The sequence below is a fragment of the Garra rufa genome, chromosome 18 (assembly GCF_049309525.1).
Source record: "Garra rufa chromosome 18, GarRuf1.0, whole genome shotgun sequence".
Taxonomy (NCBI): Eukaryota; Metazoa; Chordata; class Actinopteri; order Cypriniformes; family Cyprinidae; genus Garra; species Garra rufa.
This window is the reverse complement of record NC_133378.1, coordinates 38,870,219-38,897,889: the sequence shown is the minus strand read 5'-3', so window position 1 is coordinate 38,897,889 and position 27,671 is coordinate 38,870,219. Positions and strand designations below refer to the sequence as shown.

The following is a 27,671-nucleotide window of genomic DNA, read 5'->3' as shown; positions in this document are numbered from 1 at the left end:
AGAGACCGACTGAGAGGGAACGTCTTGGTTACGTATGTAACCCTCGTTCCCTGAAGGAGGGAACGGAGACGTCACGTCCCGTCGCCTCAGCTGCTGTACCACCGCTGTGCGGCCGGACCCAAGCTCGGCTCCTCAGCGAAATCCTGTCTATGCATTGCACCTGCTGTGTATTTATGCTCACGCTGTGATCAGCGACAGCTGGATGCAATCATGCATGCCAATGTGCATTGGCTCGTTTAGTTTACACACGAAGAGGATTGGTATCTCTAAAGCGATATCCCAATTCGTCGGTCTCCGACGTGACGTCTCCGTTCCCTCCTTCAGGGAACGAGGGTTACATACGTAACCAAGACGTTACTTTTTATGGAAAGTAATGCGTTACTTTTTAAACCTATTTAGGGCTTGCTTGTTTGTTTTTAATATAAAAAGATATATTTTACAAATGTAAAAGCCTTTTTACAGCAAAAGCCTCAGGCTTAGAGAAAAGTAAATTCACGTCTGTACAGTAGACCGCAGAAGAAAAAACAAATGTTAGATTATCTTGAGTAATTTTTGCTTAGTGTGGATGAATTGGATCATCGAAGGTCGGCAGCAAAGGCATTGGTTAATAAAATGGGAATAAATGCATAAAGGATATTTGTATTATTTTACATATTTAATCATTGCAGGTTTGCATTGAATTTCACTGTTTTTATTCATTTTGAGGAATACTGTATCTGTTTTTTAGTGAGTGAGATGAATTAATGCGTGTTCACATTTATTCTAGAACTAAAGTAACATCTTACTCACAATTTCTCTCAACATGGGGACAGGAGAGCTTTTAATCAATAAGTGGGGGGAAAAGTAACTGGTGTTACTTATTTAAAAAAGTAACTCAGATATTTCTTGTAAGTCAAAAAGTAATGCATTACTTTACTAGTTGCTTAAAAAAGTAATCTGATTACATAATTTACGTTACTTGTAATGCATTACCCCCGACACTGATAATTAGTATCTACGCATTTTACAAAATTAGTTGTATTTATAAATATTAAAGCAATAAGATTTGCCAGTGCAGCTGATATTTCTCAATATGTCACATGCAAGTGCATTTTTAATCTTTTCTAAGTGTGAAATGCTGAGAGCCGAGCCCAGAATTATATAATTACTTGGGATTATATTAAGATCTTTCTTATTTTTCTATTATAGATAGTAATTATTATGCAAAAAAAAAAAAAATGCTCAGCCCATGGCAGTGTCTTCAGAGGAGTATCCGTGGAAGATCAGGCTGATAAATGGCTTTAAAGGACAGCTTATTAAGTGAATAGCATGGAGCGATGCTCTTTATGTCTCAGACATGTTCTATAATCACTGCGCTGAGCAGATGAACATCACACGGCCGACTGCTTCAGTCACTCATTAATTGACCTCAGATCCTACAGTCTGTAGTGAATGTCAGACGGCGGTCTGGAGCACTTATCTCAATTACTTTTCAAAGATGATCTGTCTGAAAGACATATACTGCAGTCGCTTCTTATATTAGCTGAGCTCAGACTGTCCCTGTATGAAACTGCTGCTAAAGATGATGTGCCTCTGACAATGTCAGTTTGAAAGTGATATCAGAACGCTTCTATAACACAATAAGAGTAGTTGATGCATACTGTTTGGATGGACTTCTTCCATCAGCATACTGCAATATGAATGTATGAGTACAAGAATGTATAAGAAAGTTGAAAGATTTTTTTTTATCAACTTTTATGTCTTGGTTTGTGTGTGTGTGTGTGTGTGTGTGTTGTGGAAACATTTTATTGTGCCTTCATCATGTATTTTGATTTTCAAATGCCTTTTTTATTCTAATTTCAGACTTTCATTCTTAAATATGAATGACAACAGTGTGAGTGAAGCTCTTGAGATGAAATACAAGAAAACATGTGAAATCAAAGGTAAATATCACTTATGAACAATATATATTTTTTAAATTTATTAATTACCTCTTCTAATCCAGGTGAAAATGTGGTGAATTATGCTGAAAATGTTAAAATACTATTTAAAATATCTAAAATAAGAGCTCTTTTCCATCACAAATTGACCTGAACATTTGTTAAATTGTGCAGAAAATGTCAAAATATTATTGAATTTTATTTGTAATATAAATGCTGGTTATGCCATCAGCCCTGGGAATAGTGTGCCATTTTATTTTAATATTAAATTATCTAAAATGCTTTTCTATCACAGAATGAGCTAATTTTCTTTTTTTAATTATGCAAAACATTTCAAAATGTTATTTAATTTATTATTACATTAAATGCTGGCAATGCAATCAGCCCTGGCAATAGTTTGCCATGTTATTTTATTTTTAAAGTGTCTAAAATGATCTTTATCATCACTATTTTTTTTTATGCAAAAAATGTCAAAATATTATTTCATTTTATTTGTAATAAATAAAATGATGGCTTTGAAATCAGCCCTAGCAAGAGTTTGCTATTTTAAGTTATCTAAAATGTCTCAAAAAAATCAATGTTTCATCAAAGAATGAGCTTAAATTTTGGTAAATTATGCAGAAAATATCAAAATATTTTGTCATTTTATTTTTTAATACATTAAATGCTGGCTATGCAATCAGACCTGGGAATAGTTTGCCATTTTATTATTCAAATGTCTAAAATTATCCTTTCCATCACAAAATGACCTGTTTTTTAATTTCGAAAAAATGTCAAAATATTATTTAAATTTATTTGTAATAAATAAAATGATGGCTTTGAAATCAGCCCTAGCAAGAGTTTGCTATTTTAAGTTATCTAAAATGTCTCAAAAAAGCAATGTTTCATCAAAGAATGAGCTGCAATTTTGGTCAAAAATGTCAAAATATTAGTTTCTTTTTATTTACGATGGATAAAATGCTATAAAATCTGCCCTAGGAAGAGTATGCCATTTGATTTTGTTATTTGAAATGTCTAAAAATATCTTTCCTATCACAGAATAAGCAAAAAATTGGTAAATTATGCAGAAATTTTCTAAATATTATTTAATTGTATATAACATACAATTAAACCAAAAACTATTCAGACACCAGATATAATTTTAGATTTTTTTACTGGGTGCAAGACACTATGGTTCATTTATGTAAGTGGGGATAGCAAAATAAAGTAAACTATGACATATTATACCCAAATATTCTTCATACAGTGGACTACCAGTAAAATTGTCAAAATTTGGGACCAAAAATTATTCGGACCCTTTGACCTGACAATGTTTTTGTTTATACCTTTCAATCAAAGTGACCTGACATTATCAAGATGTATTTGTTCTGACACAGTTTAACTCTTGAGTTCTTGTCATATTTTTATTGTCATTTTCTACTCTATAGTGAATAAACCGTGATAATGTGAGAAATGTTGAAGGTGACTGAATCAATTTTGGTTTGACTGTACATAAAATGCTGCTTATGAAATCGGCCCAAGAGTTTGCCATTTTAGTTTATTTTATTTATCTTTTCCACAGAATTTTTTTAAACAAATACATAATTTGAAAATGACACTGTGATGGACTAAATGTTCATGATTTTGTCATTTATGTCTGTTCGCTGTTGGAAAAATTCTGTGAAAATTCTTTTGAGAGTTTATTTTCTTGGAAACGCCCATATATTTTAGGTCCTGTAACTGTTATTCATGATTTTAAACGCCTATTTTCTTTGTGCATTGCTAGTTTGACTGTATGTTCTGATTTCTGAGGTTATTTATGTATGATTTTTCCCACACTTACACAGGCCGCCTGCTGCACGCTCTCCAGAAGGTGCCTGGCAGGGATGAGGAAGTCGGTCAGACACTGGAGGGCGTCTCCTTGGTAACGACCCTCGATGACCTGGAAGAGCTGGCTGAGGACAGTAGAGGCTGTGACCTCAAACGGTGCGTAGAGGGCGGACAGACAGCTTTGGATCGATGAGTCCAGGGACTCGGGATTCTGTGAGAACATGCATACAGTTGCAATCAATGAAAATTACATATAGCAAATAAAAATAAAAAATTATAACATTTTATAAGATTATTTATTTAAAAATCATGTTTCAGTTTCACTTACATTACAGTTTAAAAGTAAAAAAAGTATGATGAAAAATACCATAAAAACAGTGCAATTGTGAAATATTATTACAATTTAGAATAACTGTTTTCTATGTGAATGTATGTTAAAATGTAATTTATTCCTGTGATCAAAGCTGAATTTTCAGCATCATGCCTTCAGAAATCATTCTAATATGCTGATTTGTTGTTCAAGAAGCATTTCTAATTATTATTAAGTAAAATTATTACTATTATTATATGTTAAAAACAGTTGTGCTGCTTCATATTTTTGTGGAAACCGTGATACATTTTATTTTTCAGTATTCTTTGATGAGTCTTTTGTAACATTACAAACTTTACACATTCATCTCCTACTCTAGTTCTTAAAAAGATAGTTCACTCAAAAATGAAAATTTGATGTTTATCTGCTTACCCCCAGGACATCCAAGATGTAGGTGACTTTGTTTTTTCAGTAAAACACAAAGATTTTAACTCAAACCATTGCAGTCTGTCAATCTTATAATGGCAGTCAATGGGACCCACGGCTTTGAGAGTCAAAAAACATACACTGACAAAACCAAATTAAACCCTGCAGCTTGTGGCGATACATTGAAGTCTTAAGACACAAAACAATCAGTCTGCGCAGTATATAAATTATGTTCAATTTCTTGCACAGACTGATTGTTTTGTGTGTTAAAGGAGTCATTGGATGCCCATTTTCCACAAGTTCATCATTCTTTAGGGTTTTAATGAAAAGTCTATAATATACTTTGGTTAGAAATTCTCAATAGAAGTGTAAAAAAACACCCTTTTACCTTTTACCAAAATCAGCTCTGCAAAAAATCAACTCATTCTATTGCATGTCCCTTTAAATGCAAATGAGTTCTGCTCGCCCCGCCCCTCTCTGATGTGGGATTAGGAGCCGTAATGTTTACTTTAGCCGCATTTAGCTACGTTTAGCAGCGAAACTCGCCAACAAACACATTATTAAGAAAGTCCATTTGCAAAGATGCTTAAAAAAACTCTTATACTCACTTCTGCTGTGGGTAAAGCTGCGTCACGAATGATTCACAAAAACATAGATGCATCAATCAACTATCGTGGGAGCGGCCTCTTTTGGTGTGCTGTCACACCGACAAGAAGCTGAGAATGACCTGATTTGAAAAAGGGGATATTACTTTTAAAGATAAAAAAATACCACTGGGTGTATTTTTATCATTGTAGGGTGGTTGTGTACAAACTGCCAACACACATTAATGTTCAAACAACATGTAAAAGTGAGTTTTGCATCCGATGACCCCTTTAAGACCTCAATGTATCGTCACGAGCCGCAGGGTTTAATTTGATTTTATCTGTGTGCGTGTGCGTGTGCGTGTGCGTGTGCGTGTGCGTGTTTTGACTCTCAAATCCATGGGTCCCATTGATTACCATTCATTTGCCATTCATTCAAAATCTTAATTTGTGTTCTACTGAAGAAACAAAGTCACCTACATCTTGGATGCCCTGTGGGTAAGCAGATAAACATCACATTTTTATTTTTGGGTGAACTATCCCTTTAAGAAAATATACATCTAATTGTTAGTTAAAGGATTAGTTCACTTCCAGAACAAAAATCCTCATCCCCTTGTCATCCAAGATGTTCATGTCTTTCTTTCTTCAGTTGTAAAGAAATAGTTTTTTGAGGAAAACATAATTTCAGCATTTCTCTCCATATAATGGATGTGTATGGTGCCCCCAAGTTTGAACTTCTAAAATGCAGTTTAAACACAGATTCAAAGGCCTCTAAGTGATACCAGCCAAGGAAGAAGGGTTTTATCTAGCGAAATGATTGGTTATTTTCAAAACAAATTGACAAATATATACTTTTTAATCTCAAATGCTCCTCTTGTCTCGTTTCTGCGAGAAACACGGGGTCGGTACTTCTGCAGCGATGTAGGGCGATTTTTAAGTTGGGGAAGAAAACAAGATGGGAGTTTTTTGACATACCCTACACTCTTAAAAATAAAGGTGCTTCAAAAGGTTCTTCAAGCTATGCCATAGAAGAACCATTTTTAGTTCCACAAAGAACCATTCAGTCAAAGGTTCTTTAAAGAACCACCTCTTTCTTACCTTTTTGTAATCTGAAGAACCTTATTTGCCACAAAGGATATTTTGTGAAACAGAAATGTTCTTCAGATGTTAAAGGTTCTTTTTGGAACCATTTATACGAAATGGTTCTTCTATGGCATCGTGAAGCACCTTTATTTTTAAGATCGTAACTGTATTGACCAAAATCACACAGACTACGCATGTGCATCACAGAGATGAGACAAGACAAGCATTTATAAGGTATATAAATTTGTCTCTTTTTTTTTCCCCCTCAAAAATAACCAATCGTTTCACTAGATAAGACCCTTCCTCCTCAGCTGGGATCGTTTAGAGCCCTTTGAAGCTGCATTTAAATTGCATTTTGGAAGTTCAAACTTGGGGGCACCATACATATCCATTATATGGAGAGAAATCCTGAAATGTTTTCCTCAAGAAACACAATTTCTTTATGACTGAAGAAAGACATGAACATCTTGGATGACAAGGGGGTGAGTACATTATCTGTAAATTTTTGTTCTGGAAGTGAACTAATCCTTTAAGAAAAGAAAATGTCTCTTCTGCTCAGTTGAAGGTTGTGAGTGTTACAGTCACACAGACAGACAGGTGTGGTCTGGTAGAGCAAGAGATGGTCCAGTGGGAGTTTTCAATTTCTCTGACCCTCAGGCCAAAATCCGGCCTTTAGTCTGTGGATCTGGATTTAGCCGCTGCTGTTTCAGCAGTGACGGACCACATGGTTAATGGACATTCCTACTGTCCAATGGGCTTAGGTATACACACACATACGTGCACACACATACACATACAGTACACACATGCCACTTAAGGACAAGGCCCCAAGTGACGGGCCAAATACATCAAATACACACATCTTGCTCACATTCAACCAGAAAAAGTTACCAGAGGCGGACAGTATAGTGAAGTATTTTTACTTTACTGAAGTAAATTTAAAAAGTTATCAGAGTGTTTTTCTTTGAAAAACTTCACTACATTCCAAAGCATAATGTCATGCTTTTTACTGCACTACATTTCATAAATAAAAGTTGTTGTTTGTTTTACCTTTAATCCTTAAGAACATTAAAAAAGTAGTACTTTCTTGTACTCATGTCCATCTTTGAATTACTTTTACTTGAGTAAAAATAAGAAAGTAATAGATTTCTAATGTAATTAAGTATTCAATTATATTTAATATGAAACATAGAGCAGTAAAAAAGTACAATATTGTGCTTTGGAATGTTGTGAAGTAACTTTTTCTTTAAAGTACTTTTATAGCAAAGTAAAAATACTTCACTACTGTCCGCCTATGAAAGTTACAGATCACCACAAATTTAATGTTCAGAAACCTTTAAATGCAAGAAACAAATTTAAAGTCAACATGAACTAAAAATAGTCAATTTCCTTTCTATTATGAATGACTCAACACTCAAAGGCATTTTGTTCATGCACTGGTCAAACTGTAAAAGCACTGAAAAAAATATTCATTAAATTTACTAAAAAAAATTTAAGGTAAGTGGTTGCAAGCAATTTATTTTAGCTGCATTTAAGTAAAAAAAAAAGTGAAAGTTAGTCAACAAATTGTGTTTATTTAAATGTAGCTAAAATAAATTGATTGCAACCACTCACCAATGAATCTTTTTTTTTTTCCGGGTTATTTTACTTTCATAAGTAATGTTATTTAGTCTTCTTTCAGACTAGTGAAAAGAACACATCTAATTTAAATATTTTTATTACACTTGTGTGTCTGTAGATTTTAATTGCCATTTATATCTTTAAAGAGATTTTTCTCCTCTTCGGCTGCATTTACATGCACCAAACTTAGCAGTTTTATTCCTATCTATATTCTGAAGAGGTTTCTTTTTTCATATATCATTTGCACTGATGTATATAACATTTTATTTCTGAAATGTGGTGAAAATATATATTTTTTCTATCTTCTTGTTCAACGCTGCAAAAACATGCTTTAAAATATGTTTTAATATAGAACATTATTCAAGTTAATGTTTTATATATAATTAAATATATAAATTATTATATATAAAAACTGTGCCCCCCCATGAAAATGATCTGGCGACGGCCCTGTCAGAATCCCCTCTATATAAACCTTTAACCCTAATATGTCAACAAAATTAAGTAAGAATTGTGAACCTGGCTTAATCCAGAGTTCAGATTTATGTTTAGGTAATGGATGCAAATTAGTACATTTTCATTAAGATATGCATCACTTGCATATTTACACATAACATAATGTTTAAGAAAACTTGTAACACAACTGATTAATGTACTATGATTAAATAACTAGGAAAGTATGATGATATCGATTAGTTTTGTTTAGTTTAGACTGTTTTTGAATGACTTTTGGATAAGGCCGGAATCTAGTTTTAAAAAGATTTAAGTTTAAGCGGAGACACTGCAGGCAAAAACAGTTTTTCATGCTCCTATTACGTTTGAGATTTTGGCCTTTTTAGTTTTTCATAAAGTGTTTTTTTCAGACTAGTGGAAAGAAAACATCCAACAAACACTGTTAAGTGTTTCATTTATAGCACGTTATCTATTTGTGTCAATAGGTTTCAATTACAATACATATTTTTAAAGGCCGTTTTCTCAAAATGATTTTTTTTCTTCTACACTGAGCCATAAATCTCCACCTCAGTAGCACTTACACACACACACCAAACTTTACATTTTTATTCCTGTCTATATCCTGAAGGTTTTTACAGAGGGATTTTATTATCAAATTTTATACAACATTTTATTCCCCCAAAAATTGTAAAAAAAAAATATTGTTTTCTGTCTGTTCTTTTTTTTTTTTTTTTTTTTTGTGACAAAATGAGATACCCAAAATCTCCTCTGTAAAAACCTTTGACTCTAATATGTCAAAAAAATAAATAAATAAATAAACAGGAATTTTGAATCTGACTTTTGTACTAGAAATCTATGCAAACTAGCGCATATTTCATTAAATAATGCCTCATTTGCATATTTAAACCTAACATTTAAAAAAACTTGTAATACAAAAAATGTTTGCAATTTTCAATATCTACTGTATATTTACCCTATTCACCTGCAGTGTCTCCCCTTAAGGTTTTTAAGTTATTTTTTTTTAAATAAATTCATAAAATGAAAAACCATGTAGTGTACCTTTAATAAGACTGAACATAACACGTTGGGATCGTGTCTTGAAGTGTATCTTGTGAAGTATTGTATGTGATGTGAGAGTGGACACGTCTGTGATACTGGATCCCGTCCTGCTCTGTGTATTTCTGACCGATCCGCATTTATGTCGAGCGAGAAACCGACGCCACGTTTGAGGCTTGCTGAAATGTACTCACAGCGACCTCCGAATCTCCTCTGACCCCAGCGGCCATCCATCAAATCACATGACTGATGTTCTGTACCCTAGTTTCTAGTGTCCAGTTTCTCTCTCATATACGCAAATACACTCAATATAAACAGCAGTCTGTAGTCCATACAAAAGATCCAACAAAGTCACATTTGTTTTTAGACCATAGCAGAATAAAATTAGTTTAGCTGCAAACTGAAGCAAGAACAGTTAGATTTGCCTTTGTCTTTCAGGGTTTACATGTAATATGTATAAGGTAATATGTATACTCTATAATAAATTACTTTTTGATGTTGTACATAATTTTATTGGAGCATATTTTACAAGAAAATAATATCTTAGTCTTTCCTTTTTACAACCTCTTTTATGAAATGGTTAATTCAGTGTTACTTGCTGCTTCTTTGTAAGTATTTGTGAAATGTACTAGCAATTTCTTTTTTTTTTCTTTTTTTTTAAGATACTTTTTTATTGTTTCAAAACATTAAGAAAAAAAATGTTTTACATATATACTGTATTGGTAACCAAACACCAACCAAAGAACAGCCATCCTATCCCCGACAGAGCCATAAGAACATACACATAATCAAAAAAAAAAAAAAAAAAAAAATTAAATAAACATAATAATAATAAAATAAAATAAAAAGTAAAATACTTTAAGACAATGACAGTTCAATACATATAAATTCCAATAAAAGTGAAAAATATATTAAAATAAGTCAACTGTCATCAGACACTTGAGCATGATCAGATTATTTGGTGTTACTCAACAGTCAGTCCATTCTCATCTAAAAAACAAAGGAAGGAGTCCCAAATATTGTAAAATGTGCGCATTTTTTGTTTGATTTACTAAGTCTTTCCATTGCTATACAAGAAGACATTTCCTTAATCCAGAGTGACAGAGATGGACCATTAATAGTAACAGCATTTTATAATTAAAAAATTGTTTCAAAATGATTCCTGAACTATTTTGAAAATATACAAGAAAATATATTTCAAGTCTTTTTACTTCAAAGAAATGTTTATTTCAATGTGTTACTTGCCGATTCTTTGTAATTTGTGAAATTAACTAACAATTTCTGGCCATTTTTTTTCAGTTTAGTTTGCACTGATAAAACCATAAATTGTGTAAATGATTTCACAAAAAACAAATGTTACTCGGTGTAGTTTGTGGAGATAAAATTATGAATCCGCTGAATCATTTGTGTGGCAATTTTGCATCAATATTTTAAATCCTTGCTACATTTATTTATTTGTTTGTATTTTCTGTGATTCAGATATTTCAGGTGGAGAACATCTTGATCACCCGTAGATGGCAGTATCTGGTAAAAGCCAACAAATGTCAGCCTAGTTAGCTAGAAAACCTGGCGCTGGCTAAACAATCATAAAAAAGAGACACAAGCATAACCTGCAGCATTTAGGTAAGATAAGTGGCTTTATTATGATTTTTAAAATGCTGTTTTGTTGAGAAGATCTGTACTCTGTATTGAAGTCAGTGCTAATGTGTTTTCCCATTTAGTTATTAGGTTTCAGATTTATTATTTTATTAAAGTTTTTATAATATTAGTAGTGTTTGTTAATCAAACATCACTATTTCTGCTGCTCTGACTTTAGGTCAATAATTTGTTTTGTAATGACAGACTCTTTAAAACTGAGTGCTGAACTTTAGTGTGTAAATAATATAATATCAAATAAAATATATCAGACATTTTGACTTGGATGACCAGTTTGATGTTAAATCATTGAATTATGAATTACAATGTATGATGAATTTCAATATGTATCATATCTTGAATTAGTATGAAGTATAGTAAATATATAATCTAGCTCAGTTTTTATGTTTAATTTCTATGTAAATTATTTTCCCATAGAAAGAGTTCAAACAAAATCAACAACTGCAACGTTTTTATTGAAAATGTCTCTCAATGCATTATTTTAACTGTATATTCTAAACATAATTTAACTAAAATTATATATACATACATTTTAAAATGTAATAAATGAAAAAGTAATTTAACGAAAACTATATATTACATAATTTTATTTCATGAATTTTTATTTTAATTAATGAAATTTTAATAAAATTGAACTGCACAACTGCACTAAATGAATTCATTGTTTTTAAAAATAACTTAAACAATTACTTTGCAAGTAATTTTATTTTTTGAAAATATCATTCAATACATATTTTTCAAAAAATTGAATAACCGGAAAAGTAATTGAATTAAAATGATATATTACATAAAATAATTTTATGTAATAAATGTATTTAATGAAGTCTTATTTTAATAACTGAAATGAAATTAATTTAATATAAAAAAAACAATTAATTTGCAAGTAATTGTATTTTTTGAAAGTATCTCGATACATATATATATTTTTAATTGAATAACCAGAATAGTAATTTAATGCAAATTATTTATTACATAAAATAAGTTTAATTAATGAATTTTTATTTTAATAAATACAATTTTAATAAAATTTAATTAATTTAATACTTTCATTTCAATTATTTTTAATTTATGCAATTTCAGTTGCACTAACTTTATTTATTTATTGTTTTTAAAAATAACACAAAAAACAATTACTTTGCAAGTAATTTTATTTTTAAAAATTGAATAACCGAAAAAGTAATTTAATTAAACTTATATAATACATAAAATAATTGTATGTAATGAATTTATTTAATGAAGTCCTATTTTAATTATTGAAATTTCAATAAATTTCAAATTAATTGAATACTTTAAAAAACAATTAATTTGCAGTCTGTAAAATATTATTTTAATGAATACAATTCTAATAACATTGAATTAATTTAATACTTTCAATTAAATTTTTGCTAAATCATTTTCTTTTTGTATTTTAATTAATACAATTTCAATTGCACTAACTTTATTTATTTATTGTTTTTAAAATATAACTTAAAGAAAAAAAATTACTTTGCAAGTAATTTTATTTTTGGAAAATATTTTTCAATACATTTTTTTCAAAATTAATAACCGGGAAATTAATTTAATAAAAATTATATATTATATAAAATAATTGTACGTAATGAATTCATTTAATGAAGTCGTATTTTAATTAAATTAATTTAACACTTTTTTTTTCAATTAAATTTTTGTAAAAGCATCCACACTGCAAGTCATTTTGTCTCTTCTTTCTTTTTAAGTAAATTTAAATGTAAATTGAGACACAAAGATCAGTCGAAGATTCTTTTTCAAACACATTTCGCTGATTTTCTCTTATTTCATCAACTTTTTAGAGAGCAACTAAACAATACCTTAGTGACAGTAACTTCATTTATCACGTGTCGGAGCTCATGTTTGCATGTTATTTTCTCCAGGACAGTCAGGCAACAAAGAACATTCCTGCATCTGATGCATGAGGAACGAGACGCTTGACTTTCCTCAGAGGAATGTCATGCATTATGATTCACTGACTTGCTGATCTTTTCTCCTCACATTGCTTTCAAAAAGTTTCATATATGCCATAAAGTGTTTCTATAAAATACACATTGCGTAGAATTGTATTGCAAAACAAAACAGCACTATATATAAGATATCTTTGCATTGCAATAACATGGTTCATGGCATTAAAGCACAGGTGCAGAAGGTCTGAAGACAAAACAACAGAAGTTACCTTACCATTCTGACCAGAAGACAGCGATTCTCCAGTTAAACCTCCATGTCATCCTTTCTAAAGTCCTTTCTGAAGCAAGTAAGTGATTTATGTGAAGCTGATCTGTGTGAAATAAATCCATCCATTCTGTCCGAGTCCAAACTGAACACTGAAAGTCTCCTGTGTGTGTGTGTGTGTGTGTGTGTGTGTGTGTGTGTGTGTGTGTGTGTGTGTGTGTGTGTGTGTGTGTGTGTGTGTGTGTGTGTGTGTGTGAAAGTGGGCTGTCCATAGATAAGAAAAAGAGAGACTCTTTAGGGAGATTAGGGATTTACTTGTATTTATAAAAGTAATGTGACATTCTTACCATTTACATTAATTCATTTAGCATACCCTTTTATCCAAAGCGACTCGGAATTTTAACTTTTTTCTCAGAATTGCGTGATTTAAACACAACTGCAAGAAATAAAGTCAGAATTGTGAGATAAGAACTTGCAAAAACAAAGCACATTTCTTGTCTCATCTTCTGTGCTTTATTTACTTAGTTAAGGTAAAATAAAATTAATGCATTTAATTTTTTTGTAATTTGATTGTATTTAAATGAAAAATATATATTTAGTGCACATAAAAGTGTATTTTAATACACTAAAAAAGTGTAAAATTTACTTAGAAACAGTATTTACTCATAAGTCTCTAGTAAATCTTTATAAATAATCACAACGAAACAGCAAGAACAAAGTCAAAATTGTGAAATAAAAACTCACAATTTCAACTATTTTTTTATCAAAATTGTGTAATATAAACACAAGAAATAAAGCCAGAATTGCAAGATAAAAATGTACAAAAAAAAAGAAGTTTTCCTCATCTTGAGCTTTATTTACTTAGTCAACATGAAATAGCATTTTTAATGCATTTAATTTTCATAATTTTATTGTATTTCACTGAAAAATGAATGTTTAATGCACATAAAAAACATTTAAGTACACTAAAAAATGTGTAGAATTTACTTAGAAATAGTTTTTAATTAAAATTGCTAGTAAATCTTTGGAAATAATAACAAAACAGCAAGAATTTAATAAATAAATAAATTAAAACTCGCAATTTCGACTTTGTTAGAATTGTGTAATATAAACTCACAATTGCAAGTTATAAAATCAGAATTGCGAGATATAAAATAAAGCCAGAATTGCGAGATAAAAGCTTGCAAAAAACCCCCACATTTCTTCTCTCATTTTCTCTGAGCTTTATTTACTTATTCAGAAGCTCAGAATTCTGTTTGAAAGCCAGAATTGCGAGGTATAAAAGTTCTGACTTTTTTCCTCAGAATTGCGTGATATAAACACAACTGCATGAAATAAAGTCAGAATTGTGAGATAAAAACTTGCAAAAAATCACATTTCTTCTCTCATCTTCTCTGAGCTTTATTTACTTAGTCAGAAGCTCAGAATTAGTCAAAAATGCGAAATAAACACTTTTCTCAGAATTCTGTAAAATAAACTCACAATTATGAGTTATAAAGTCAGAATTGCGAGATAAAAACTTGAAACATGAAATTGAATTTTTAATGCATTTAATTTTCAGAATTTGATTGTATTTCACTAAAAAAACTTTAATAGTGCACATAAAAACGTATTTTTAGTACACCAAAAAAATGTGTAGGATTTACTTGGAAACGTCTAGGTTACGAAGGTAACCCTCGTTCCCCGAAGGAGGGAACGGAGACGTTACATTGGGATCTCGCTTGAGAGACCGATCACCTCTGAGCCTTATTAAAAAGGCCAATTGAAAATTGGCGAGTGGACGTGCGCGCCGGCCACGCCCCCGTACATACGGGTATATAAGATGGCTGCGCGCACCACTCAGTCAGGCTTTTGCTGAAGAGCCGGGAGAGCCCAGCGTCAGCGCGACGCCAGGGGCGTGGCAGGGGAATGTAACGTCTCCGTTCCCTCCTTCGGGGAACGAGGGTTACCTTCGTAACCTAGACGTTACCCCTTCAGTCGAATCACTTCGACGTTACATTGGGAACTAGACCCATGGAAAAGGCCACGACCCTGACGCCGCGTTACGCACAATGCCACGTGCCGGCAGGTCTTCCCAGACGTGTCCGCAGGCGGTCATTGAACGTAACCTTCCCAACGCCCCGAGGCCCCCTTTTTATAAGGGGGCCTGCAGGGATGCCAGATGTACTGAAGCATGGGTTGGGGGGGCGGAGCACATGCAATTTGTGCATGTGGAAATGAGAATAATTCAATATATCCATAAGATTTCTTAGGGATACACGAGGGAAACAGCGGTCTCCTCCGCTGGAAAATATTGAAAAGTATAGCCACAACCTGCGGGGCGAAGGAGACCCAGGCAGGATCACAGCCAAGGACTACTCCGCATCTAGCCCTGACTGCGGGGCATGGAGGACCCAGGTTCGCCGGAGGGAACATTCTGGGAGATAGCGCACGGATCCACGTGGGAATGGCGCAGCAAGCCGACACCAGCCGTCCCCCCGCTCGCCTGAAGTCTTATGTTAAGACACGGGAGGAACGGCCTCTGCGCGGAGGTTGAAGAACCTAGCGAAGGTATTAGGTGTCGCCCAGCCCGCAGCTCTATAGATATCTGCTAGTGAGGCGCCATGAGCCAACGCATAGGATGAAGCAGCACTCTTAATGGAGTGGGCATGAACACCTAAGGGGCATGGCTCTCCCAGATATAGATAAGAGAGGGAGAGGTATCTACCACCCAATGAGCCACCTCAGTTTGGGGACAGCATTCCCTTTCTGCTGAACCCCAAGCAGATAAGCTGCTAGGTGCGTCTGAAGTGCCGAGCGAATTCATTTTCACATAGACACAACATCGCAAGGCTGGGTCTGCCTCCTCCAGGGCAGAGCTTGCAGGTTCACCACCTGACCGCGGAAAAGCGTGGTGGGGAACCTTGGGCACAATAGCCGGGCCGGGGTCTCAGGTAGTAACGTGAGAGTCGCCGGGCCCGAACTTCTTGACACACTTTGCTGGCAAGGAAAGCTTGTAGGTCTCCAACCCTCTTAATAGGAGCCGGGGCAGTCAGGAGCGCTGTCTTAATGACAGGACTCGACTGAGGCCCACTGAGCACCTCTGGGGAACCTTTGCTCGTTCAATGGGAGCCAGGGCAGTCAGGAGCGTTTTTCTCGCTCGACTGAGGCCCGAGGCTCCAAGGGAGCGCCCCGCGGCCTGAGAAGGCGACGGGGAAGCTTCCCTACAGAGAAAGTTTGTAGGTCTCCTACCCTCTTGATGGAGGCCAGGGCAATCAGGAGCGCTGTCTAAATGACAGGAATTCTAGCTCGACTGAGGCCAGGGGCTCAAATGGAGCGCCCCGCGGCCCCGAAGGGCGACGGGGGGGTCCCAAGAGGGTATGAGGCGCGGTCTGGCACCTCTGAGGGACCTCACGACCAGTGGGTGCTTACCTATTTTGCTTCATCTACTGCATGTGATATGCGGCTAAGCGGCGGCATATATTCCGAGAGTCGAGGGGACAGCCTGCGCTCTAACTCTCCTGCAGGAAAGGAAGCACTACTGCAATCGTGTATCTCTGTGCCTCTCAGCGAGAGGAATGCCAGCGATAGACCTCATCTCAGTGCGTGAGCCAACCTTTGCCAAGGGAGCCCAGTACCGAGTGATAGTTTGTATCGCGGCCTGTGAAAGGCCGGAGAGATCTACGGTGTCAAGCCGTGCCCTTACAGGGAGGGACTGCCGCGAGGGGATGGTTACTAAGACCTAAGTCCGGGTGGGCCGTCCTTGCAGCGCAACCTCAGACTTACTCCTCGTCCTCCCTGGACTCGCACAGAGTCTGCGCAAGGAGGCTCACTGGGGAAGGGCGTACTTGGGCCCCGGAGGTCAGCTATGTGCCAGAGTTACTCTGACAATGGGAGGAATCGGGAGGGCGAGCGGATGTGGCTGGGCCTGCCGATATAACTCCTACTAGCTGCGTCACGGGGTGGAGTCGCCATTCTGCAGGTGGGTGGACTGCCGTGGGAACCGGGCGGCTGCACGGTTGAGTTTCCCTGCTTCAAATGAATGGCAAGTAGCAAAATCTGCCACGTTGGACTCCATGGGAGCAGATGGGAGGGGCTGTAAGCCTCTGTTGTACATGGCAACCCAACCCGTGGTAAGCCACGGGCTGACTTGTCGGCAATACTGCGGGAAAATGCCAGTCCGGAGAGAGCCGAGATGCCATGCCCATCATAGGACTCGATCGTGCTGCAGCGGTCTCACATGAAACAGCTTAACGGCAAGCGGCTAGAGCTGACATGTGCCCCAGGAGCCTCTGATTTTGAGAGGACCGCTGTATAGTACCTGATTAGCTCAGGGACTACAGCACCAACTGCGCGCTCTTGGTAGCAAGGCGGGCCGTCTTGTGGACCGAGTCGGGCTCCCGACCGAGGAAAGGGATTCCCTCGGTTGGCCTGAAGGACCAGATGGCGGGGGTGCCGAGGCACCAGGTCCCTGTATTCGCACAACGGAACTCACGAGTGGGCTGGTAAGCACCAGTCGAAGAGACGGTTGAGGACGCGAGTACCTGTCTGCCGAAGAGGGGACAGGGGAGCTCCCATGGCCTAAAGAAGGCAGGAAGGAGAGGGACTAGCCAAGTGGAAGCACCTCGCGCTGAGCGCTCGACCCCCGGGGCAGACCGCCGGAGGGGTGTGCGCCGGGGAAAGATCGAGACGCGACAGCGGGTGCCCTTCAGGCAGATGGCTGCAACCCAGCCCTGGAGACGGAAACATACTTGTATGTGCGTCGTCGTGAGCATGTGTGCCGACAGCCTAAGAAGGGATCGGAACAGAGCTCCATCCAGGGCGGATGTTAACCCACCACTCTAACTGGACACGTGAAGTCAGGACTCTTATCAAACCCCGACCTCGTCCCGGCCGGAGAGACAGGCTGGATCGCGTCCTTCGCCAGTAGGAACGCGACCTCCGCAGGCAGAACAGAGGCACACCTGTTTCCGAATAAAGAATGTAAGGGGTACCTGTGAGTCTGGGCGGACGCCTGGAGCCGGGCCGTACCGTCCGTATCAACCAGTGTAGTGGTATCAAGGGAACGTTGACCGGCGTGACCGTGGTGGGGCAGCCTGGGGAAAGACAGGGAAGGAGACAAAACCCAGAAGGATAAACGTCCTGGAGAAGTGTCTAACTGCGCTAAGCAGTGCTTACCTACTTCCCTGGTTCCCGCGCTGGCGACATCCGGTCCCGAGTCCGGTTCCGAGGAGTGGAAGTGCTGCTCAGGAAGGAAACTCGGGGCCGGGGCCCCAGAGGTGAGAAAGCTGGGTCTTTCTGTGATTTCAAATGACCGGCTAAGTCCCGCTTCCAGCGGGAGTGCCGACAGAGTAGCTCTCTCCACCTCCGGGGGTGCTCGCATCAGGGACGCTTCGAAGCTCGCCTGCGAGGGTCTTCCGTCGCAGGACCCTGAGAGGCGAGCGGCGTCGCTCTCCCACGGGCGGCTCGACGTCGGCTGCGAGCCTGGATCGTGTGGCTCAGCAGGGGACGGAGCTGCGGGGGGACGCCCTCGGCGACGGGCAGGCGGAGGCGGGGGCCCAGGCGGCGGAATGGTAACTTCGCGGCGGGGCAGGATATGTTGGACGGCCTCCGTCTGCCTCTGGACCGTTGGAGCGCCAGAGGAGACGCCCAGCCCGAACGACGGGGAGGCATACTGCTCTGGCAACTCGACGGGGTATGCTGATGGGCGGAGGATCGCAGGCTTTTGGGGGCCGGCGATACGTTCGACGCCGCTGAGCAAAAACCCTTCACGGTGTCGCCGAATAGGCCGCTCTGGGGAATGGGAGAGTCGAGAAAGCGAACTTTGTCGGCCTCTGCCATCCGGGCCAGAGTCAGCCATAGGTGGCGTTCCTGGACCACGCAGGTGGACATCACCTGACCAAGGGGACACGCCGCGACCTAGTGGCCCGAAGGGCGAAGTCAGTGGCGGCGCGGAGTTCTTCAAGTACCCCCTGGTCAGGACCACTCTCGTGCAGGCCTTAAGGTGCCTGTACCTGGCACTTTTGCAGTGTTGCAATGGCCTACAGGGCGGGGCAGCGTGTCGGGGGGCGCAGAAAAGGCCCAGCCGATGAGGGCGGAAGAAATTTCACATGCCCTAAAAGGGAGACGCGGAGGGCCCCACCAGGCGGCCGCGCCCGTGGGCAAAGGTGCACCGCGATGGCGCGCCCGACCTGGGGGACCGCCACGTACCCCTTGGCTGCCCCGCCATGGAGAGTGGCGAGGGGAGAGGAGCTGGAGTGCGCTTCCAATGAATAGGGCGCCATCGATTTTGTCAGCTCCTCATGCACATCCGGTCAGAACGGGACCGGGGGGGAGCGCAGCGCTGCCGCCGGTGCCCCCCCCAGGAACCAGTCGTCCAGCCTAGAAGGATCGGCCGGAGGCCCCTGAGGAACCCTCAAACCGATCCCCCCCGGCTGCCCGGAAAAGCATAGCCGACAGTTCGACATCAACCTCCGGGGAGGCAGCGACCACGGGTGGGCGCCGCGCCGCGGGAAGAGATGTGTCACCGTCTGACTCTCCCTCTGATGCTGTGACAGACATCTCATCCTCTGCAGGAGCACCGAAGGAGACGCTCAGCCCGCCAGGCGGGGAAGCGTCTGCTGCGGAAACTCAACGGGACCGCGCTGAGATAGAGAGGTCCGCAGGGCTTTTTGAGCCGGCGGAACGCTGTCTATCGTAAATTGAATGTCCCCCCCCGCGCCCCACCGCGGTGGCCGAAGAGCATAGGCGGCTCAACGGCTGACCACGGGAGGGAGGCGGGGGGAGCCAGCTCGCGAACGAGCGGCAGGACTTCAGCGTGGTCATGGTCATGCTTTCACCGCATGGACCATTCATGAGCACCACCCCAGCGTGCTCAAGCCTAAACACGTGAGGCAGCGCTCATGTCCGTTCGCTGAGGAGAGGAAACTACCACATCCAGAAACGCACGGCCGAAAAGACATCCTGAAAAGGACGTCTAAAACGGCCGCTAGAAATTGCTCTTTTGTGATCCCGGTTTGCCCAGGGAGGGGCCGCGGGGCAATGCACTCGCCGGGGCTGCTCGCTGGAATGCAAAAAGGCTTTATATGGCCGTGAAAACGGCCGCCCGCGGGACCGCGCTGACGGCTGCCAAACAATGCTCTTTCTGTGAAACACTCTTTTAGTTATGGCAGCGCAGCAGCAGGAGGGAGCATGAACTCTGAAGAACTCTTCTCGGCTGTTTAGAGGCTCGACACATCGGCTCTGAAAGCAAAAGTCTGACTGAGTGGTGCGCGCAGCCATCTTATATACCCGTATGTACGGGGGCGTGGCCGGCGCGCACGTCCACTCGCCAATTTTCAATTGGCCTTTTTAATAAGGCTCAGAGGTGATCGGTCTCTCAAGCGAGATCCCAATGTAACGTCGAAGTGATTCGACTGAAGGGGTAACCATTTTTACTCATAAGTCGCTAATAAATCTTTACAAATAATCACAATGAAACGGCAAAAACAAAGTCAAAATTTTCTCAACTTAACTCAAAATTGCGAGATATAAAATAAAAGTTCTGACTTTTTCTCAGAATTGCATGATACTGTATAAACACAACTGCAAGAAATAAAGTCAGAATTGTGACAAAAAAACATTTCTTCCCATCTTCTGAGCTTTAGTTAGTCAACATGAAATTGCATGTTTAATGCATTTAGTACACTAGAATGTGTAGGATTTACGTGAAAACAGTTTTTACTCATAAATCGCTAGTAAATCTTTAAAAATAATCACAAAGAAGCAGTAAGAACCATTGAATTTAACATTAAATTTTGATGATGAAAAACTGAAATACTATTTTCTTGTAAAACATACTCTTAATACACTTCAGAAATCCAATCATCTTTATTTACAGCTTCTAAAAAAATCTTTTTTTTTACAGTGTACGTCACTGTAACTTGATTTCACTCATTCAGGATTTTGTGAAATTTGATCTTATTGTTCATTATTTTGTTATAAACCAAGCAAAAAGCAAAAGCCTCACGTTATCAAATTTTGATGAAAGACAAGTTTCACCAGTGAACTGCAATAACATCAAAAATGCTTAAATAAGGTTTTTTTTTTTGTTTCATGTTGAATATTTTATTATTAATTCAAAAATAAGTAATTAATAAATATGAATTGTCTTCTTAGATTGTATTATAATTGTGAGTTTATATCACACAAATCTGACTTTATAACTTGCAATTGTGAATTTATATCTCCCAATTCAAAAATTGGGACAAAATGTTGCAATAAATGTTCAATACTTTCAGTTACTTTTTGAATCAACTTCCAAGTTTGAAACATATAAATTCAATAAAATTTAAAGAACTTTTGATTCCTAAGTTATCGGTGATGAAACCTCTAGAATATTTAAATAAGCACCAAAATCTGCATATTAAAAAAAGATTTCTGAAGGATCATGTGACACTGAAGAATGGAGTAATGATGCTGAAATTCAGCTTTTCATCACAGAATTAAATTAGAGTTTATGATATATTATAATAGAGAACAGCTATTTTGAATAGTGATACTATTTCACAATATTACTATTGTTATTCACCATATTTTTGATCAAATAAATACTGATGCATATATCCAAACCGTGTAAATCTGTGACTCGACACGAGACTTAGAACCTCGTAAACTCTCCGGGAAGCAGACAAACAGTTAACAACTGCAAACCAACAAATGTCCTTCGCAGCGATCGCTCAGATAACAGCTGACCACAGACATGGTCACAGACTAAACCTCATGAGATGAACTCAGAGACACATTCCCCGGAGAGAGAACTGGAACCACAGTGTTACATAACTCGCAATTACTCATGCAGCGAAGAGAAATGATTTGCTTACTTGGTAAATGCATATTTAGCAACAATCAATCAATCAAAAAAGATGGAGTTTGTCATTTAACAAACACAAATCTGCTTCATAACCCACATGCACATAGAAATGCAAATGTCAGTCGGGTAGAGAGAGAGGGAAACAGAGGCGTTCAGTTTATAATTTCTCTACATGCTGAGTGAGAAATTGCTGTTCTCTAGAGATCCATTAGATAAATAGCAGTTAAAGATAGCAGCCATTAAACCGACCTGACCCTTCATGAGAAAGATATCTATGTGTGTGTGTTTAACAGATACAGAGAGTTTAAACACAGATCACAAGCCATAGAGTCTGGACATCAGACAGTGTGTTTAAAGCAATAATTCATCCAAAAATGAAAATTTGCTGAAAGTGTATTCACTTTTAGGCCTTTCAACATGTAGATGAGTTTGTTTCTTCATCAGATTTGGAGAAATGTAGCATTTCATCACTTGCTCACCAATGGATCCTCTGCAGTGAATGGGTGCCGTCAAATAAGAGTCCAAACAGCTGATAAAAACATCACAATAAATCCACACCACTCCAGTCCATCAGTTAACATTTTGTGAAGCCAAAAGCTGTGCATTTGTAAGAAACAAATCCATAATTTCTGGATTTATACGAGGAATATACGAGTCCATAATCCATAATAATGCTTCCTTCAGCTAAAAATTCTTCTGGTTTGAATCAAGAGAGAAATATGCACAGATCAAGCACTGTTTACAAGCCAGAACAGCTCTAATAAAATATGTGGTTAGGTTTTGATGTACAGTAGAACGACTGGAGGAGCTGTTATTATGGATTATGGACTAATTTTTTTTTTTACAAACATGCAGCTTTTTACTTCATAAGATGTTAATTGATAGACTGGACTGGAGTGGTGTGGATTATTGTGATGTTTTTATCAGCTGTTTGGACTCTCATTCTGACGGCACCCATTCACTGCAGAGGATCCACTGGTGAGCAAGTGATATAATGCTACATTTCTACAAATCTGATACAGAAACACATACATCTTGGACGCCTTGAGGGTGAGTTAATTTTTAGCAAATTTTCACAGCTGTTATGTAAGATAAAGTCTGTTGTCTGTTTTTAATAAGTGCTATATATCTTGTCTGACTTATAAAAAAAAAAAAAAATTTAAATTAAACACTGGGCCGAAGTTATAAAGTCAGAATTGTGTGATATAAACTCACAATTGCGAGTTTTAAAGTCAGAATTGCAAGATATAAACTCAGTTTATGTCTTGCAATTCTGAGAAGTTTTAAAGTCAGAATTGCACAACATAAACTTGCCATTGCAAGTTAGTTATAAAGTCAGCATACGAGGTAAAAGACTGACATGTTCTCAGAATTGCAAGTGTATATCAATTCTGACTTAATAACTCATATTTGCATGTTAAAGTCAGAATACTGAGAAATACATTCACAATTCGGAGAAAAAAGTCAGAATTGCGAGTTCATGTCTCAGAATTGTAAGTTTGTTTCAAAATTCCGACTTCATAACTCGCAGTTGTGAATTTATAAGTCAGAATTGTGAGATATAATGTCATAATTGCCTTTTTTTCATTCAGTGGTGAAAATGGGCTTCCACAGAATATTGATTGTTAACACAATTGTGACCCTGGACCACAAAACCAGTCATAAGGTTAAATTTGACAAAACTAAGATTTATACATCATATGAAAGCTCAATAAATAAGCTTTCTATTGATGTATGGTTTGTTAGGATAGGACAATATTTGACTGAGATACATCTATTTGAAATCAGAAATCTGAGGATGCAAAAAAATCAAAAAGACTGAGAAAATCACCTTTAAAGTTGTCCAAATTAGGTTCTTAACAATGCATATTACTAATCAAAAATTACATTTTGATATGTTTACAGTAGGAATTTTACAAATAATCTTCATGGAACATGAACTTTACTTAATTTCTCAATGATTTTTGGCATAAACGAAAAATCTAAAATTTTGACCCATGCAATGTATTTTTGGCTATTGCTACAAACAAACCCCAGCGACTTAAGACTGGTTTTGTGGTCCAGTGTCACAATTTAGTATCAGTAATAGGGAATGTGCATTCATACACTTTTTCCCAATATTCAAGTTTTCATCTGTGGTTTCTGTACTGTTGGAAAAAGAAAGGCTTTTATGACTTTTGCAATAAAAAAAAAACATAACAAAACAACAACAACAGTGTTACTGAATTATTTTGATGCTTTCGTGTTGTCGACAGCAGCGGAAATCAGCTTCAGCCTCTAACAGCAGCACGTTTAGAGCTGATCACTGGTCCCACGCGCCTCAACACATCTAAACAGTCACGACCTTACTAGAGAAAACAATGACTGATGCGCCTTCCTTTCTCTCTACAGCACGGACACCTCAGGGAATACAGGAAATGCCACGGCGCATCTCAGGAACCCGATCCGCGGGTCAGAGAGAGCCGCGCGGCCCGAGGCGGCTGGTCTTGTGGGTTTGTCAGAGCTGCCGTGACTGTCCTTGGCCTTGTGACAAATTCACATTATGTAAGAATGTAAACTGAAGTGAATTGACAACAGCGCTAAAGTTAGTCCCACTGTAACCAGGGAGTCCAGACATATCATCCATCAGAGGAAGAGCGAGAAGCTCAGTTGTTACTACGATGAAGTTCAGTTCATTCAGTTCATGTTTGACAGTGATTACGTAATGGGTTTGTAGTGCAAACTAAAGTGCAAAAATGGGCCATTCACACTGCATCAAAAATATTTTCTTCTTCGGCATTTTTTTGTCCCCCAGTACAAATATTCTTAAATCAAGATGCACTTCCAGTCAAAGATTTTTGGACAGAAGGTTTTTTTAAAGAAGTCTCTTCTGCTCACCAAACCTGCATTTATTTGATCCAAAGTACATTTTTAAAATATTTTTACTATTTATAATAACTGTTTGAATATGTTTTACATGTAAACCTTATTTATTCCTGTGTTTTCAAAGCTGAATTTTAGCATCATTATTCCAGTCTTCAGTGTCACATGATTCCTCAGAAATCATTCTAATATGCTGATTTGCTGTTCAGGATACATTTATTATTATTTTTGATTATTGATATTATTATTATCAATATTTAAAACAGTTGAGTGCATTTTTTTCAGGATTCTTTGATGAATAGAATGATCCAAAGATCAGCATTTATCTGAAATAAAAAGCTTTTGTAATATTATACACTATACCATTCAAAAGCTTGAAGTCAGTATAATTTTTTATGCATGTATTTATTTTTTTGGGGGGAAAGAAATTATAGAAATTAATACTTTTATTTAGCAGGGATGCTTTAAATTTGTTAATGGTACAAAAGATTTCTATTTCAGATAAATGCTGTTTTATCAAAGATATTTATTTCAAAGAAACCTGACAAAATTCTACTCGGCCTTTTTTTGTCAAAATAATAATAATAACAATGTTTTTTTAGCAGCAAATTAGAATGATTTCTGAATGATCATGTGACTGGAGTAATGATGCGAAAAATTCAGCTTTGAAATCACAAGAATAAATTACATTTTAAAATATATTTAAATAGAAAAACGTTATTTTGAATAGTAAAAATATTTCAAAATTTTACTGTTTTTGCTGCACTTTGTATCAAATAAATGAAGGTCCGGTGAGCACAAGAGACTTCTTAAAAAAAACATTAAAAATCTTACCGTTCAACAACTTTTGACTGGTAGTGTACATTTACATGAAGATTTTAAGTCTTGTTTTCTGAATAATTGATCAAAATAAAGTGACTTTTGCTTAAATCAAGAAAAAATCAAATGTGGTCAGAAAAACTAATTTAATTTAAAAGGAAAACTTTTGGCAGACTTTTTTCTTGTTTTAAGCATAAAGTCACTCAATTTTGATGCACTTTTCAGAAAAAGCACCTGTTATCGCATTTTGCTTCTCAAGAAAATGCATCTTGATTTATGATTGTATAGGTATTTGTACTGGAAAAGCAGAAAAAAACTGAGCAAGCAAATATTTTTTTGCGAAGCAGAAATCATGGTTGTGATGCCACAAGTTTTATTACTCATCACTGCTCATTTGCGTACGTACAGTATAATTTCTTAAAGATACAGTAGTGAAATAGCCAGTTTAATTTTAAAGAGAAAATGTTTTTAAACCTAATTTAAGCTCTTTTTGGGGTAAGACACAGGGCAATTTCTTATTGAGATACTAATATAGTTTTAATTAATATTTTGAATTAGTTTTCATTTGTCTTTTTCGTTTTAGTATTTTTTGGTGTGTGTTTCTGTATCTTTTTATTAGGTCTATAGATTTTTTAAGATTAATTTTCTTATTAATATTGTTAATTTTATATGTTATTTTATCTGAGTTTACCTCATTTAAAGTAATTAAGGTTTAAAGTAATTAAAGTTTTTTTTTGTTTTTTTTTATGGTTTTAGTTTTGGTTAACTACAGTAACCCTGGAAAGAAGCATTGTAAGTTTGTGTATAAGTACTTGCGTAGACTTGAGGACGGAAACTAAAATAAAAAGCAACAACAGTGTCAAATTTGAAGGGGTATTTAAATCAAAAAATGAAATTCAACATGTTTATGATTTTCATGTTTGTTTCTCACAACTCTCTTGAATATCATGCAGAAGTCATATGGGATTTATTTTATGCTAAATTTAAGGAAGTTTGGTAACTTTAAGCTATATTTTCTGTCTTTTGTTGTGTAGGAGAAGCTTGGACATTCTGGTAAATACATCTTTTTTGTTTTACAGAAAAAGAGAAATCACAGGTTTGGAGTGACATAAGGGTGAGTAAATGATTTAAGTTTTAATTTTTGTGTGAAATAACTCCCAAATCCTGATAATTTTTGGTCTTTAGAAAGATGACGATTAACAAACCCCTTTCTGAATCTGGTCACAGTTTGTTTGCGGGTCATTCAGCTGTTTGTCATCCGATGCGGCAGCTGCAGAGTAACTCTCACAGCGGGTGTTTGGATGATAAACAGTGTGATCGGCCTCGGCGCAAGCTAATCACAGATCCAACTGTAATTCCTGACTGTTGATGAGTGCACGGATCTGAAATCATAATCCTCAGGGATGTTAATATTACATGCAGTAATGCGACTCACGGCGGGAATGTTACAGTTATGCATCTGCCTCCCATTGCCTGGCCATTCGTTTGAGAGTCGTGTGCTATTTTCAATCACGGTGAGCAGAGGTACTCGTTTATCAGAGATTACTTGAGCTGTTTAGCATGGCCGGTTTTCAGTAATGAGATCTGTTACAACATCCGCATATGTCTGTGTGGCATTCTGGGATTCAGGTTTCTCTTTTGAGGTTCAGTTTTGAGTGAGGAAATGGTAATCATAAAAACATCTGAAATCTTATTAGAGAAATTATTTTAACAATAGGAAAATGTTAAGGGTCAAATAAAACTGGTTAGTTTTTGAACTTTGCATTGCAAGCTGAATAATTAGGACTACTACGTTACTGTATTTTGATGTTGGTCAGTATGGTGGTACTTGGAGAGCCAAATATTTTCTGAGGTGGTACTTGGTATAAAAAGTTTGAGAACCACTGCTATAGAGAAAACAATGTAATTTGTCCATCAGAGAGCAGCTCTTCAGCTGTTCTTGTCTTTATGTCTACTTTATGAAGGCGGCTCAGCTGTTTGTCTACTTTAAATTTAAATTTAAATTTAAAATACAAATTTATTCAAATTTAATTTCAAATTTCAGTTTTGCATTCGGTTGCTACCTC

At 37.3% G+C, this 27,671-nt stretch overlaps 1 protein-coding gene across 1 annotated transcript in view; it reads right to left on the bottom strand.

Annotated features, from left to right (window-relative positions):
- quoa (quattro a) overlaps window positions 1-27,671 on the bottom strand; it is a 149,712-nt gene that overhangs the window by 26,155 nt on the left and 95,886 nt on the right. Inside the window, 1 exon segment of the mRNA XM_073822759.1 lies at window positions 3,742-3,939. Coding sequence (XP_073678860.1) covers window positions 3,742-3,939 — 198 coding nt within the window.